This window comes from Seriola dumerili, unplaced genomic scaffold, assembly GCF_002260705.1.
Source record: "Seriola dumerili isolate Sdu_G_001 unplaced genomic scaffold, Sdu_1.0 BDQW01000113.1, whole genome shotgun sequence".
Taxonomy (NCBI): domain Eukaryota; kingdom Metazoa; phylum Chordata; class Actinopteri; order Carangiformes; family Carangidae; genus Seriola; species Seriola dumerili.
Genome location: NW_019174368.1, coordinates 326,492 through 341,255, shown reverse-complemented (window position 1 = coordinate 341,255; position 14,764 = coordinate 326,492). Strand labels below are relative to the sequence as shown.

The window sequence follows — 14,764 nt, the reverse complement described above, 5'->3', positions numbered from 1 at the left end:
GATGCGTAATATTCCCACAATGATGTAATTATTCATAAAGTCAGTCTAACATTTGGTGTAAACTTGCCACCATAACCTTCAAAACAAGCCACAACATAACTGTGCGCGTGCACACCTGCATGCTCTTCATTGGTGTGCTCAAAAAGCTCTACACCTCTGGAGGCCTGCTATTGTTTATCTCTGTCTGAAATCAAGAAGCCATTGTTTACAAATTATTAAAACAAAAGGCGTAGAAAGAGTAACAAGGGGAGGGAGTTAACTAACAATCTAACAGTCAGTCCAGAACTGGTTGATTAACAGAAGGTTTTTAGAACAAGGGCCTAAACCTTAATTTATTTATTTTTAATGTGTTTTATGCACATGAATGAATGAATTTTTTTGTACATTTCTTTTTATGTTTCCAATGAATCAGCAGCTTGGTTTCTGAGCTGCTGGTGCTTTATCCTGTGACCTCTGACCTCTCTGTCAGTCTTTCTGACCACTGCCCTTTGTTCTTACTGCTCAGGAGTCTCCAGCCATGAGAAGATGTGGTAAAACTTAATCACCTTGGTTCACAAGCCATTTTCATAGCCTGACTGCTAGAAAATAAAGGATGTAATTCTGGCCAGTTAGAATATAACAAAGTATATTGTTAGCAATTCGATTGGCTGCTGTTGTTTTAAATCCTTGATGAGCCGGATGACAGATGGGTAGTCTGTCAATAAAACGGTGTGTTGTGCTGTATATGTAGAATTCAAGCCCAAGGTTTTAAACACCATGTTGGAACACGGCTTTTTCTCTGTAAGATACTGTTAATATTTAAAACCCAGGACTGTTACATCAATAATTACATCAATATCAAACAATGTGTTTTTAATCAGCTCATGTAATAGTATTGACTGCTGAGGTAAAATTACAATGAGAAATAAAGCTGAATGAAAGGCAGATGTGTAGTGTATCTCTTGGGGAGGGGGTTACTTTTCATACCATTATGGTGGTTTTCCACTGACAAAAAGGCTGTACTCCAAAAATCCCTTCCTCTCATCCAAGTGCTACGATTGAAACTGACTTGACAAGCGACTGTTGACAGATGACTCTAAAAACTGAATGTCATTTGAGTTTTTTACAACTAGAAGTACATTTTTTAACGATTACTCAGTTGTTAAGTGACAAGACTTGTAAATATGGTATTGATTTTATCCGTTTTGCCTTGTTCCCCTCTTTCAGTCACCCTCTCACCTTGGTTGTAGCTTTATTTACTTATTTACCCGCCTTGCTATTTAATAAATTTGCATTACCACTCCCAACTGGTTTTATGTTGCTTCCCTTTTCCCCAAACAAGCTGGTTTGTAACAAAACCAGTGACTAAATCTCTCAGATAAATATAGTGTAAATGTGTATAAAATTGTGGTTAAGTACTGTGGTAAAATTTACTTAAATGCACATGAATAATCTCTGTTAAACTGGCTTTTATGATAACTTACAAGGCTCATTGCAGCATTTGATTCCAACGTCTCTTCTCTGAGTTGTGCATAGTGTCAAGTGTTCTTACGGGAATTTGTTAAGATGACAAGAGACTATGACCTTGTCCTCATTGCAGGTTTACTAGGCTGGTGGGGGAAGGAGTATTTTTAGTATCTGCCTCTTTTGATGATCGCTTTGAAATAAATAGGTATTTGTGAAAAACTCAACTCAACCAAAAAAATGCAGCAGTTTCACACACATTGTTTTATTCATTTCAGGTTGTCCCAGTGACATTTAAATTTGCTATTGAAAAGTGACAACGTCTATATACTGTAAGTACGTAAAGACAAACAACACCCACTAATGTAAATCGGCCAGTTTTCTGTAAAAGCTTTGCATTAGGCACTGGGGCTGATTCCTGAAGTCAAGGCAAAAAGCAAAAAGTACTGTAGCTACATTTTTTTTAAATTTGGTTCAACATTCAAATATATGAATTTAACATATTAAGGTAAACGTATCAACAAGCCAAAGCTGAAGAACATACATGAATTAATACACACTGAACAGACATATTTTTCTTAAATGACAGTTCATTTGAATACAAACAGCTTACTAGTGGACACAGGAAAACATTTTGTTAATACATTATTTCTTTGTGGACAAATAGTACTGACTTGGCTTCTTACAACTTGGATCTCGGACAGGTACAGATACTGTAGGACAGTGGATATTGTGGCGCTGTAGTGTGTGAGTCATTTTCACAAATTATGAATATTATCATTATTGGCAGCATTATCTATTAGTTTAATGAAGACGAAGGATGATCACTTGGCACAGGTCCAGCTGCAGCTTTACAATTGGATGTGCAAAGGAGTGGATTTTGCAGATTTTTGTTTTGTCCTCTTCAAAAAAAAAACAAATGTATTAATATTTAGTCTATGTATTTATTTGTAATTATGCTTAAGGAATAAAAAACAAATGTACGAAATCAAGAGGGCACATGAGTGGTTCTAAATGAAATGCGTAGATCAATGAGAAGGTTAAATGTGGGCGCACTGTTTGACTTTCAACAAAATCAAACTGTCCAAGAGCACTAACTAGGAAATGTCCTGATCAAGAATTGATACCAAATCTGATTCAAAATGACACAGCTGCCGAAAGAAATGCTTAATATACACAGTAAAAGTAATTATATACATAGCAGCAGAAGATATTCAAATAACAGATATAGAAGAGTAAATTTGGCACATCTTTATAAGTTTATAAGCTTTAATTATTGATTTGATATGAATGAAAGTGAAAGTGGGAGAATGCTGTGATCAGCTAGATAATTTTACTATAGAGGTCATATCACTCCAATGATTTTGTTGGGACTAAAAAACATTCGGTCCACTCTGATTGGACAGTGGTGTTACAGATGTTTGGCTGAGTATAGACACATGAACCTGACAACATCAAGTCACTCACAGAATTGACGTTAATTAGCGACAGCTGATATGATGTTTAATTTTAGAAAGTGACGCTTAGTGCAGGCTAAAAGTGAGAAGCTGCTATCTGGATGTTTTGTACGCTGCTAATGAGAGATAAGAGAGAGATGTATAGATTAAAAATGTTCAGATCAGCCCTGATATCAGGTATCTCTAGTGCAGTGGCTCCCAACCCACTGGTGGGCTGCAAAGGTATTGCAAGTGTGCTGACAACTCATTAGCAAAACAGTCCAATTTTGGTGAAGAGATATATATATAATTAAAAATATAAAGTTGAAAAACTCTAATGTTGTCACAAGCTGGACCAATTACTATACTTGTTTGCTATCTCAGTCTGATTGCACACTAAAAGATTACATCCATGGCAAAAAGTGGAGAATCACAATGGGTAGTCGGTTAGCAACAGAAAGAATTAAAAGGAAAGAGAGTCAAGACACAGATGGTGAAACCCCCCGTCAACCAAAAAGTTTTGTTTTGGGGTCGTATGTGGACATTTTTGAGATTTTGACATGGGCCATGAGTTGGAAAAGGTTGGGAACCACTGCTCTAGTGGTAACATCTGGTCACTTTGCAGGACTACACTACTAGATTAGTGAGAGACAGAGTTCTGCTACCTGACCAGATGGCTCCAGACAAAGCATCAGGTTCTGGCTTGGGTTCAAACCTTTTCTGTTGTGTAATGCTTTGGTCTCTGTTCAAATGTAATCTATTGAGAAATGGCCGTCAGTCTCTCCCAGTGCCCAGTGGGGTGAGAAAAGGAGTAGTGACTGGTTGCGTTAGCCTGTTGAACTGCCAGTGAAAAATAAAGCTCCAGGTTAAGTTTGAATCTCACATTTGGTAATACAAGTCATGTTCAGTCGACTGTTAGATTTAGGAGTAAGGCCTGGGTTTGGGTCTCAGTTGACTTGCAGAAGTCATAGATACTGTAGGAGTACATTTGTAAATCCAGTTACTCCAGGGAAAACAGTTTCTGAGCTGTCTGAGATACACGTAAGTGCAGTTATACATTAGCATTAATTTCGCACACAGCTGCTGTAGATATACCGTAGGTGACGTTTGCCCACTCAAAAAAGGTCACGACATGTCAACACCACAGCGGCTATGGAGATGCCATGTGACGACAGCTGTGATTGGTTACCTTGGGCTGCTTGTGTTCCTATTTGAAGCCATACAACAATCAGAAGTCTTGTTAATTTTCTATACACTGTATAAACTGAATTTGATGGGTGTGATAATATTTTTCTTTTACTGCAGTTAACATTTACATTTACTATTTTTTTCCTATTAATTATCGCAATAAAAGACATAAATCATTTTGGTTGGAAGTTGATTGAAGAGACAGGAGAGAGAGAAACACTTTTATGCTTCCTGTCCGTTTAGTGACTTCACCGAAACATAAACTTTTGTCTTGTCTGACCACGCTCATGGCAATTTGTGTTTGAACTGATGACTCTTTAACTAGGCATTAGAAGACTGGTAGAACAGACAGTCTGTAGGCACAAAACTGCTTGTATCCAAGTGAAGTGGAGGTTACAGACTAGAGGTCAGGGCCTGGTGGGTGACCCCCCCTCAATCAGGGTCTTGAAGTGGACAGACAGAGACTCTTCCTCTGGGTTGGGCGGGCGTCTGTAGTCTTCCCTGGTGATCAAGTAGCCAAGCAGCACCCCAAAACACACCAGCACGATCCCCAAAATGTTGGCCAGCACCCCCTCTGGGTCGAACAGGGAGTAGGTCGGCCTGGAACAGGAGAGACAGAGAGGGATTCGGGAGGAGGAGGTAGAGACAGACATCTAATGATGAGTGAGTAGATGAATGGAGACACGGACAGATACAGTCAGAGACAGACGTACATGATGCTGAAGAGGAGTTTCTCCGTGATGCCGAGCAGACTGCTCCCTATGGCCATAACCAGCAGCACCAGACCACAGAACACATGGATGGGGAGGTACGAGGCCCGTAGCCCTGATGATGCGACCGGAAACAGGAAGAACAGCAAACCCATCACCCACTAGGAGAAATGAGAGAGGTTTTAAAAGTGAGTGTTACTGTTTTAATCCTCATCACACTTGAGCCAATCGTGTGTCAGCAGAGCAGAGAAAACAGTGAAGCAGATACAGAAACATCACAATGTGATCTCAGTGACTGTAGGTGCTGCTGGTGGTGTAATGGTGTGGGCAATGTTTTCTTGGCACTCTTTGGGCACCTTAATACTAATCAATCGTCGTTTGTCGCCGCCTGTCTGAGTATTGTTCAGTTCAGTGTTAGGTTCAGTGAATTCAGTGTCCTCCCGTGTCTTCAGATCTGAATCCAGTAGAACACCTTCGGGATGAATGTGCAGCGGAAATTATGTGATGCTGTCATGTCGACATGGAGCAGAGTCTCAGAGGAAAGTTTACAAAATCTTCCAGAATCAGTGACATGAAGAACTGAGGCTGTTTGAGAGCAAAGGGAGGAACTACCCGGTGTTAGTATGGTGTTCCCAATAAAGTGCTCAGCGAGTGCATATATCGATGTTAGTGTGTGTGTACCTGTAAGCAGAACAGGACTATGGTAGCCATGCCGCACCAGCTGTGTAGAGAGTACATGTCTGGGAACTTTGCTGCTTTGTGGAAGTCAAACACAGCGAGAAAACCTACACACACACACACACACACACACACACATACACACACACAGTGAGTTACACACACACGTAAGGAAACATCTACTGGTGTCTGGAAAAGGCAAATAATTAAGTACTCTCTCTCTCTCTCTCTCTCTCTCTCTCTCTCTCTCTCTCTCTCTCACACACACACACACACACACACACACACAGTGGTATTAACATCTTTACTTTTACACAGTCACTTCACTGTCTTGCTCACCTATGATGCTGATGATGAGGGCGAGCAGGTGAATGATGCCATGAAGCAGTTTTACGTTCCTCTTCGCCTCATTACGAAATACTCTGTAGACCAGGATGGCTGTAGACACAGAAAGAGAGACACAGAGAGAGAGAGAGGTGGAGCTTTATTATTAAATATTAAATTAACTACTTTTCTTTCTTTTTTTTACAGGTTTCACAGGTTGTATCAGCCAACATCTCAAAACACGCCATGCAATTACCATATCAATTACTGATAAACTATCTTTCAAATGAGACAAAAAAGTCCAAATCAGACTGGGAATAACTTTCTAACCTTAAAGAAAAACAAATCCATTAATGAGGAAAATATCAACAGAAAAAAGACACTATTTATACCACTGAATATAATAATATCAAACACAATATCAAGTCAATACTTCAAGTAGAAATTTCAATGTCAATGCACTAATAATGAAGGTAACCATCATTTAAGCAGTTGTTTCATGAAATATTAAGAAGACAGAATGAGGCCAAGAAATCATGAAATAGATAATCAAAACATCAAACAAGGACATCAAATAATTATCAATATACTAAAGAAGCAGACATGATCAAAATGTCAAACCTAGGGACATAATTAAAATGTCAACCAAGAAGAAAAAAGTATAAAGAACCAGTTTAAAAGAGTAAAAAAGCAGCAAATTTGAAAATGCAAGACATAATAAATAGCAATTAAATAATTCAGATTTAATTTCAAATAATTGAATTAAAAAAATATACAAATGTATATATATTTTCCAGATAAATACTACAAAAATATGGACATGAACATTTGAGAAGTGATCTTCGGAGCACAGAAGCTGCAAAGATGTGCTGAGAGGTCAACATACTGTACATGTGCGTCCTGCAGAAACTGCGTCTCCAGCAAACATTCAACTGAACACAATTGCTAATTGTGTTCAGTTTAAATCCTTTCTTTTGGCCACCTGAGCCAGCTGCTTTGTACCATTTCCACTAAGCAGCTTCGCACTTTTTTTTTCAAAGCGCCATTTGCTGTTTGCAGAGTGAGCATGAAATGTGAGTCATACTGTATGTGAGGCTTTGAGAAAAGTTCTGCTCTGATTAAGTATGAATACAGATTAAAGCGAAAAAAGGATGTGTTGCTGAATGTATCTAGCATTAGTGTGGACGTGGCCTGAGGCAACAAAAGCAGATATCACAGTGAATCAGCACTAAGGTGTGTGTGTGTGTGTGTGTGTGTGTGTGTGAGGACCCCCCAGGGTGTTTCCATCTCTTATTAACCATCCTTCTCAGTCCCCATCTAATATCCAGCTGACCTTTGCTTTTATTGCACTAATGTAATCTAGTGCTGTAACAGACAGCTGAAACAGTTGAACTAATGTGGTTACTCTCATTAGCAGCAGTACCCAGGGCTGAAAACGAAGAAGAGGAAAAAAAACAGCTTCATCTCACTTTGTCTTTTTCAGAGACATCACCAGGATTTGCTGCATTGTGAGCAGGCAGCACCTTGCCCCATTTTCCATCCAGTTGTAGATAGTACTTTTTTGATATCACCTCCAAAAGGTGACGTGAGAACACTACATACTACTTGATTGGTCAGAGGCAATTATCACTACTGCGTCAACCTGCTAAGCAACTGTACACCATGTATGTTATATTTCTGTTAGTTCCTGTGCTATACTTCTATATGGCAACCTGCAATTAACTGCCATGGTCAATTTAGGAGGTGTAGATGTTTCTCTGTTTGGTGTCCCTTTGATATCCTCCATTGTTTGTGGTTGTATCACATTGAAGATGATGTCATGATAGCTTCATGCATTGTTGCTCTAGAAACAACGCCGCATTGAGGGGCTTCTATCTTTTCTTTGCTCATACCATAGTTTTTTAACAACTGAGAAGAGACGCTCAGGTGGAGGATACATGACCAGAGGGAGACGCATGCTGGAAATTAAGAGTGTGGATGCCTCAAACAAAATGCTTTGGGAACCTAAACTTAAATGTCCCCTAATTTATTAGCTAAACATTCCCTGTTATCATAACACAGTCATTTTAATATGGTGGAATGCCATCTGCATGATAGGCCAACGCTTGAATTAACTAGTTTGTACAATGGGTGTGAGCATGTCTGAGGGCAAAACTGTTGAGACAGGTGAGAACGATGAGTTGAGAACAGTGGAACACGGAGGGGAAAGCTTGCCATCATAAAGAGGCAAAACGTAATTGTTGAAATACTGAACAGTGCACACTTTTGGACAATCTCTTCTTGAAGGCATTTACAGTGTTGCACAATCAAAAAATAATGAAAGTGGATGTGTGACTAATGATTAAAGGGAGCACATACACCTGTCACAAAAGTGGCAGTGAATTTTATCCACTCGTCTTCGTGAAATGTTTCTTTCTAGTAGCTTGGTGACTCACCAGCTAACTCGCAGAGCTAGCTAGTGAGCTACTGCAGCTGGCAAGCTAAATGCCAGTCACAATAGCTCTTCCACTTTCTTCTATTTTCTCTGTACTATGCTGTTTAATTTCCCTGTAATTTTGTTGTTTGTTTAAGAGGAGGGACAAAAATCTCCTCATGTCAGCATACTAACTGTTTGCTGATAGTCAGATAACCTAGCTTGTTGTCAATCACTACTGGGACAACAGGTTCGCAGTTTATTCAAGACCTGTTTGTATCTTGTTTAATTGCAGCTCATTGGATTTTTGTGAAGCAGTTTATACTCTGACAAGAGGTTAAATAAAAGTGGCTATGATAGCTTCCTCCAATTTTTTTTTTTTTGGGGGGGGGCATTTACAGGTAGTTGTTTACAGTGGTTGCACCACAGTTTTCAACCACCTTCTCAATTTCGCCACATTGACCATACACAGTTTCTTAAAGTGTTTCATTTAAGCATTTGACTTGTAAAAAGCCAGAAGGAGTGACTCTAGCTAGATGCTGCTCAGTTTGCTGACTGAGGTTTTCTGTGCCTTTGGTTCAATTCCCGGATGAGCCACTCTGTCAAAGCTTCACTGGAAATATTACCAAAACCAAAATCAGAATTTCTGGGGTGATGGGGGAGTTGATGGCTGTCTGGTTAGTGTTAGCGTAATGCATCAGGTCAGCAACACACTGCCTGAGGCGCACACTCGCTTACAAAAGACACACACTCTCAGGCTGGCTGAAATACAGCATCCACATTTTGCTGACCTACTTCCTGTTTCACTCAATTTACAGAATATTATCCAAAAATAACTTATCGTAACCATGACTACGAACTTGATGTAAGACCAGCTGAGTTTGTCTGAAGATGTCCCTGGTGTCAGCAGATGGAAACGCTTTACGTCCTGACTCCAGTTTAGCTAGTGGTGGCTCTGGTAATGTTGGTCTGTAGGTGGGTCCACAGCTTTGGTCCAGAATGAATTGCCATGACATTTGTTACATACAAATGGTGTAGAGATTTTTGGACAGCAGAGATTACTGAGATTAAATTGAGGAAACTACTTTAGAATAAAGTGTTGACAAATATTATGGTTAAGGATAAAACCAAGTGCCTGCATCGGTAGCTTTACATAGGATCTCTAGTTTTTTTGTAACCTCACACAATAATCATTGTTAAAAAAACATTTAAATTGTTCAACTTAAAGTCACAAATATTTATATTTCTAATGGAGAGCTCTGCAGTGGAGCCAATCTGTCCCTGAATATATGGAAAGTAAAACCAAAAAAACCACTTTGTTGTGTTTTTAGAGAGACAAATGAAAGAAATGCTGAATGAGTGATAGCATTGAGTTATAAGTAGAAGCTGGTGGAACAAAGGCTCAGATGTCAGGATTTAGGATCTCTAGACCTGCTAAACATTAGTGTAGTGTTTTTCACGAATAAATTGTTCAATAATTCCTTCCTCAAGAGTAGCATATAGTAGAACAGCTTTGCACATCACTACTAAACATTAGCATGTTAGCATTGTCACTGATGATGAGTCATGTTAGCCTCACCCCTGTGCCTACAGCCTTACAGAAGTGCTAGCATGGCTGCAGACCCTCAGCCCTGTTTCTCCTCAACCGTCTGTTTGTGTGTTGTTCTGCTTACAGTTTGAATTGAAAGGTGTTTTCAGTGAATGTGGTTTTACAGAGCAGACCAGTTAGTTTGACATGGTTCTTAACTAGATTTGGAAAGTTCAGCCTGGTTCTCCAGAGAAGGCAACTATGGAGAGTCGGTTGGTTCCACACTTTGATTCAAAGTGAAGTATCCAGATATGTTTCTGCCTGTAATCTCAGTGACAACAACCCCTGACCCACCACTGAATCGTGGACTCACCATCGCCGTGCAGGAAGACCAGCCCCAGCACCATGCACAGAGGGTGCAGGTTGAACTCCTGCGCTGAGCCATTCCAAGCGAAGCCCCCGCGGTAGTGACCCATCCACACACCGGTCAGCACCACAGACGCCAAGCCCAGCACCTGCGACGCTCCCACCAGCCACGCAAACATGGAGCGAACAGGACGAGGAGAAGAATCATCCATGATCTGAAAGGGAGAAAACAGATTAGTGAGTACAGATGATGCCTTGGGCTGTATCATTTATTGAACTAAATCAAAATGGATTCAATTAGAATCTTTTGAGTGGACAAAAAACATATTTGACATATTCATATTCTTTTACTCCGTGGTCCCTGCATCAAAGACAGGGCCAGAGAGCACCCAAGAGCAAACTTTTGCCCCCCAACAAATGAACCCATGACATGACAGAAAATCTGGATTTCAAGTTTTCATACACTAAACCATAAAAAAAAAATAAATAAATAAAAAAAAACATTACTGAGATCCAGAGACAAATCCAGCAGCACAAACCTACAGGATCAACAAGCTCTTGTGACACGATTCTCTGGTGGAGGTGTCGGAGAGGAGGATGCTCAGGCTAATGAGCATCATGGTCAGTACCTATCACCCCTTTCACGTGTTTCTGGATGAACACAGCAATCGATGTGACACCATGGCACTGGCGCATCACTTAAATGCCTCAGAAAATGCTTCATCCTCAGTCTGTAGAACTCATTGCTGGACAACTTGTACTATTATCATACGACTTATCAAACCCAGTCTCCTGTTTTTTTCCTGTTTGCCTATTTGCAACTCAATGCACCCTTTACTTGTTTGCTTTCCATTCATTCATCAATCCATATACTTTTTTTTTTTTGCATATTATTCAACCCTAATTATTACTGGTGCATTAACATGTAAGTAGCATTGTAATGTTGTAATTGGTTAAGGTGGAGCTAATTTTGATTTTTTTATACAATGTAGGATAGTTTAATCTACAACAATATGTGATATTTATTATCATGTATTTTATATGTAAAATATTAGCAGCTGTAGTAAAAAGTACGATATAGACCTATTGATATGAAGTGAAATGTGAGTATAAAGTAGTATAAAATTCAAATTAGTTACCTGAGTAAATACGTCGTTAGTTGCACTCTGATCTCTATTGACCTATATAAGATGTTATAAGCTACAAATCGAGTTTGATTTTCAATTATTGAATAAAATATTTTGAAAAAAAATGTAAATATGAAATATTATTGTTAATAATACTATTCAGTTGACAGGAGTAAATACTTTCACGATAAAATCCTCAGCTCTTTGAATATACGAGTGCATAATTGACTGTAAAGCTGCTACGCAGCACAGAGCTTACTCAGGATATAACTCTACACTTTTTTTTTATCACATTTTCTATCAGCCGCGGAGTCAAACAATGTAAACATGCCGTTAAGAAGACAGAGCAGGAAGTGTCGCACCGAGCTGACGGGATTTACAGGAGGCAGCAGAATTGAGCCAAAACCAAATGGTTTTTCTGCCTGCTCGCTTCATTATCGCAGCTAAAACCCATTATTACAACCTCAGCAAAGTTAATTATCCCTTCCGCTCCAGACACGTCTTTAATGCCGTTACCACACAGACACACACCGCCACAACTACAGGGATGTTACACAAAATTACAGGAGAATTAGAGGCTACTGTACAGCTTCAGCGCCAGCAGTGAGTTGTCACCTGTTACCTGGCACTGTGTTAAGATTTAACATGACTCTACAGTATATTTTTCTCCAGTGATAGGATATCATTTAATTTGTGCTCAGATGATGACACTAACATTAAAAAGCAGTTTCCACCTGGAGAAATAAACAGGGATCATAAACAGCGGGTGGTGTTAAATACTTACTGCGCCGCGGGCTCCGCTCTGCTGAGGAAGTCCTGGAGTCTGGACTTGGAGATCCGCCTTCCTCCTCCCTCTGACCGTGTGTGTGTGTGTGTGTGTGTGTGTGTGTGTGTGTGTGTGTGTGTGTGTTGGGTGCACTTCCAAACAAGCCCAACCCATGACTGTGGGGAGGAAATATACTACTAAATATATACTACTACAAATATTATACTACTACTATTATTATTATTATTATTATTATCATTATTATCATTATTGGCCTTTTATTATGTTTTTTAATATGTTGCTACATCTTATATGAAATTATGTTCTTACAGTAAAACATTGTTATGATGAACAGGAAGTGACTTGAATTGAATTTGACTCGTGATTTAGGCTAACGTCACAGTACCATCAAGAGAGAGGGGTGGGGGTTGGGGGGGTGGGCTGCGTGGATTGATGACTAACAGCTCCAGTGTAAAGGTTTGTTGCCTTGACAACAGTGGAGAAAGGGGATGGAGGAGGGAGGAGAGGAGGTGTGCAGAGGAGAGGGAGGAGGAGAAGGAGGATGGGAGTGTTTGTCAGTGAATAGCTCCTCATTAGAGGGGAAGCAGGCAAATACACGGTACCTATACACGGTATACAACACCTAATACCATACTACCATTACTACCTGAACTACTTCTGCTACTACCATTAACACTGGAGTGTCATAGGCCTACATGCAAATTTGGAGGCAAAAGCTCCCTTCATGTTGTCACCTACTGTTATAATGTATAGGCTACAGCTCTTTTCCACAGATCCATCAGCATTGACAATATGTGCTTTACATCTGCAGTCTCCAGTGCGTAATTTTACGCACGGATCAAGCAGTTGGTACCTTAATGCATTATTTAAGTCTTTCGACACAACTGGATTTAACGGTAATTGATCAGCTGTTGATACACAGTTACAGGTTGTCTAACTCATATTTTATGAGTTGGACAGTTTATAAAGTTTATTAAGTGAAATTAAATTTTTAAGCAATGACTATTTTTTATTTTAAGAAAATCTCCAAACCGCGTTTCATCTGGATAGAGCAAAATAAACGCGGCAGTGTCTGCAGAATCTTTACAGGGAGTATTTACATATTTTTAATTAAATAATGAGAATCATACAGTTGTGAATAATTAAAAAAAAAGGGAAACAGATTTTTTACTTCAACTTTGTGCACATCATAAGTTTTGTCTGCATTTTTTGCAATGTAATTTCAACACCACATGTCATTAAAAGCATATTACAAAAATTGTATAATAAATTGAGAGGCTTTATATTTATATGTGAAGTTCAGTATGTCAGTTTTATAAATATCAATAAACTGCGAATAAAGGCTAATATTGTATATAAATATAAAAGAGTAAACTGTATAATGTTTTCTAGAGAAATGTAGTGAAGTAGAATTAAAGAAGCATTAAAAGTACAAGTACGTCAGTATTTTACCTAAATATAGTAATTAAGAACATTTACTCAAGTAAATTAATCTTTGTAAGGGTAGTTAGAGTAATACAGCAATAACTGTTCGTGAACGTCCATGCACCATCCTTCCTCTCCTCTAGAGGGCACTGCAGTCTTGGTCAGTTCAGTTCATGGTTACACTGATGTGCAGCATTTAGTAAAGCAGCAGGATCAGTGGTGTTCACCCCGTGGTCCGGGGACCTGCTGGGGGACTTGAGGTCTCAGAGAGCAACACAGGAAGATGCAGAATCAGAAGTCCTCCTAAAATTGAATCAGGTAAAATTTCTGTTTCAGTTTTATTAAATCCATGAAACTTGGCTTTGATTTTAAATAGGAAGAAGCATGTTTGGAAATTGTATATATGGGTTTAACAAGTTTAAAAGTCATGCAGAATGGGAGCTCTGTATGTGTATGTGTGTGTGTGTGTGTGTGTGTGTGTGTGTGTGTGTGTGTATGTGCATGTGTCAGATCAGTTTCCAAGGCTATCTTCATTAATGTCAGAAACTGGCTAGTCATATATGTGTGTGCGTGTGTGTGTGTGTGCGTGTGTGTGCGTGTGTGCGTTTGTGTTCTCTTTTTTCTGTCTGACATTTCTGATTTCACCGGTGACTCACAGGAGGCTGACTCATCACTGCTCCTTTTGCAGTGTGTGTTTGAGTGTGTTTGAGTGTGTGTGTGTGTGTGTGTGTGTGTGTGTGTGTGCGTGTGTCTGAGCTACATATTGACATGTTATCCGTTCATCTTTTCTCATCATTATCTCTCTTTCTCTCTCTCTTTTCATCTTCTATTGTCTAATAACTTTTAATGACACCACTGAGCCCATTTTCACATCTTCATCCCAGTGTAATGATGAAGTGTTTGTCCCTGCTTCACTATGACTGGACACATTTCTACCTGTGTAGGTTTGAACCTGTGACGCTTCTATTAGTCTGAGATTTTACATCCACCCACTGGTGCAACATGAGGTCACAATTAAAGAAACATTGATTTCAGGCTGGAACATAGAGTAATTTTGATTTATGTGATTTCAAATGTCTATTTATTTATGTCTGGTTTATACACACACACACACACACACACACACACACACACACACACACACACACACACACATACATATATATATATATATATATATATATGTATATATATATATATATATATATAGAGAGAGAGAGAGAGAGAGAGAGAGAAAACTTACAAATAGTCCCTTTAATATGTTTTTTAAACCTACAATAATAGATTTTTTGGCCAATGTCGGGGCAGGGGAAAGAGGCTATAATAACAGTACAACCCT

The 14,764-nt window shown here is 39.2% G+C and overlaps 1 protein-coding gene across 2 annotated transcripts; it reads right to left on the bottom strand.

The window, feature by feature from the left end:
- Positions 1-1,692: 1,692 nt before the first annotated feature.
- LOC111223737 (cytochrome b561) lies at positions 1,693-12,056 on the bottom strand. Of its 2 annotated transcripts, XM_022747994.1 has the most exons (6): positions 11,998-12,056; positions 10,094-10,301; positions 5,795-5,893; positions 5,459-5,562; positions 4,781-4,938; positions 1,693-4,667 (listed from the first exon to the last, which is right to left on the bottom strand). In XM_022747994.1, exons 2-6 carry the CDS (start codon positions 10,296-10,298, stop codon positions 4,475-4,477), a joined length of 759 nt encoding a protein of 252 aa, XP_022603715.1. In that variant the 5' UTR covers positions 10,299-10,301; positions 11,998-12,056; the 3' UTR covers positions 1,693-4,474. The 2 variants fall into 2 exon arrangements, with proteins under 2 accessions (XP_022603715.1, XP_022603714.1); XM_022747993.1 differs by lacking the exon at positions 5,459-5,562.
- Between the last annotated feature and the right edge of the window lie 2,708 nt (positions 12,057-14,764).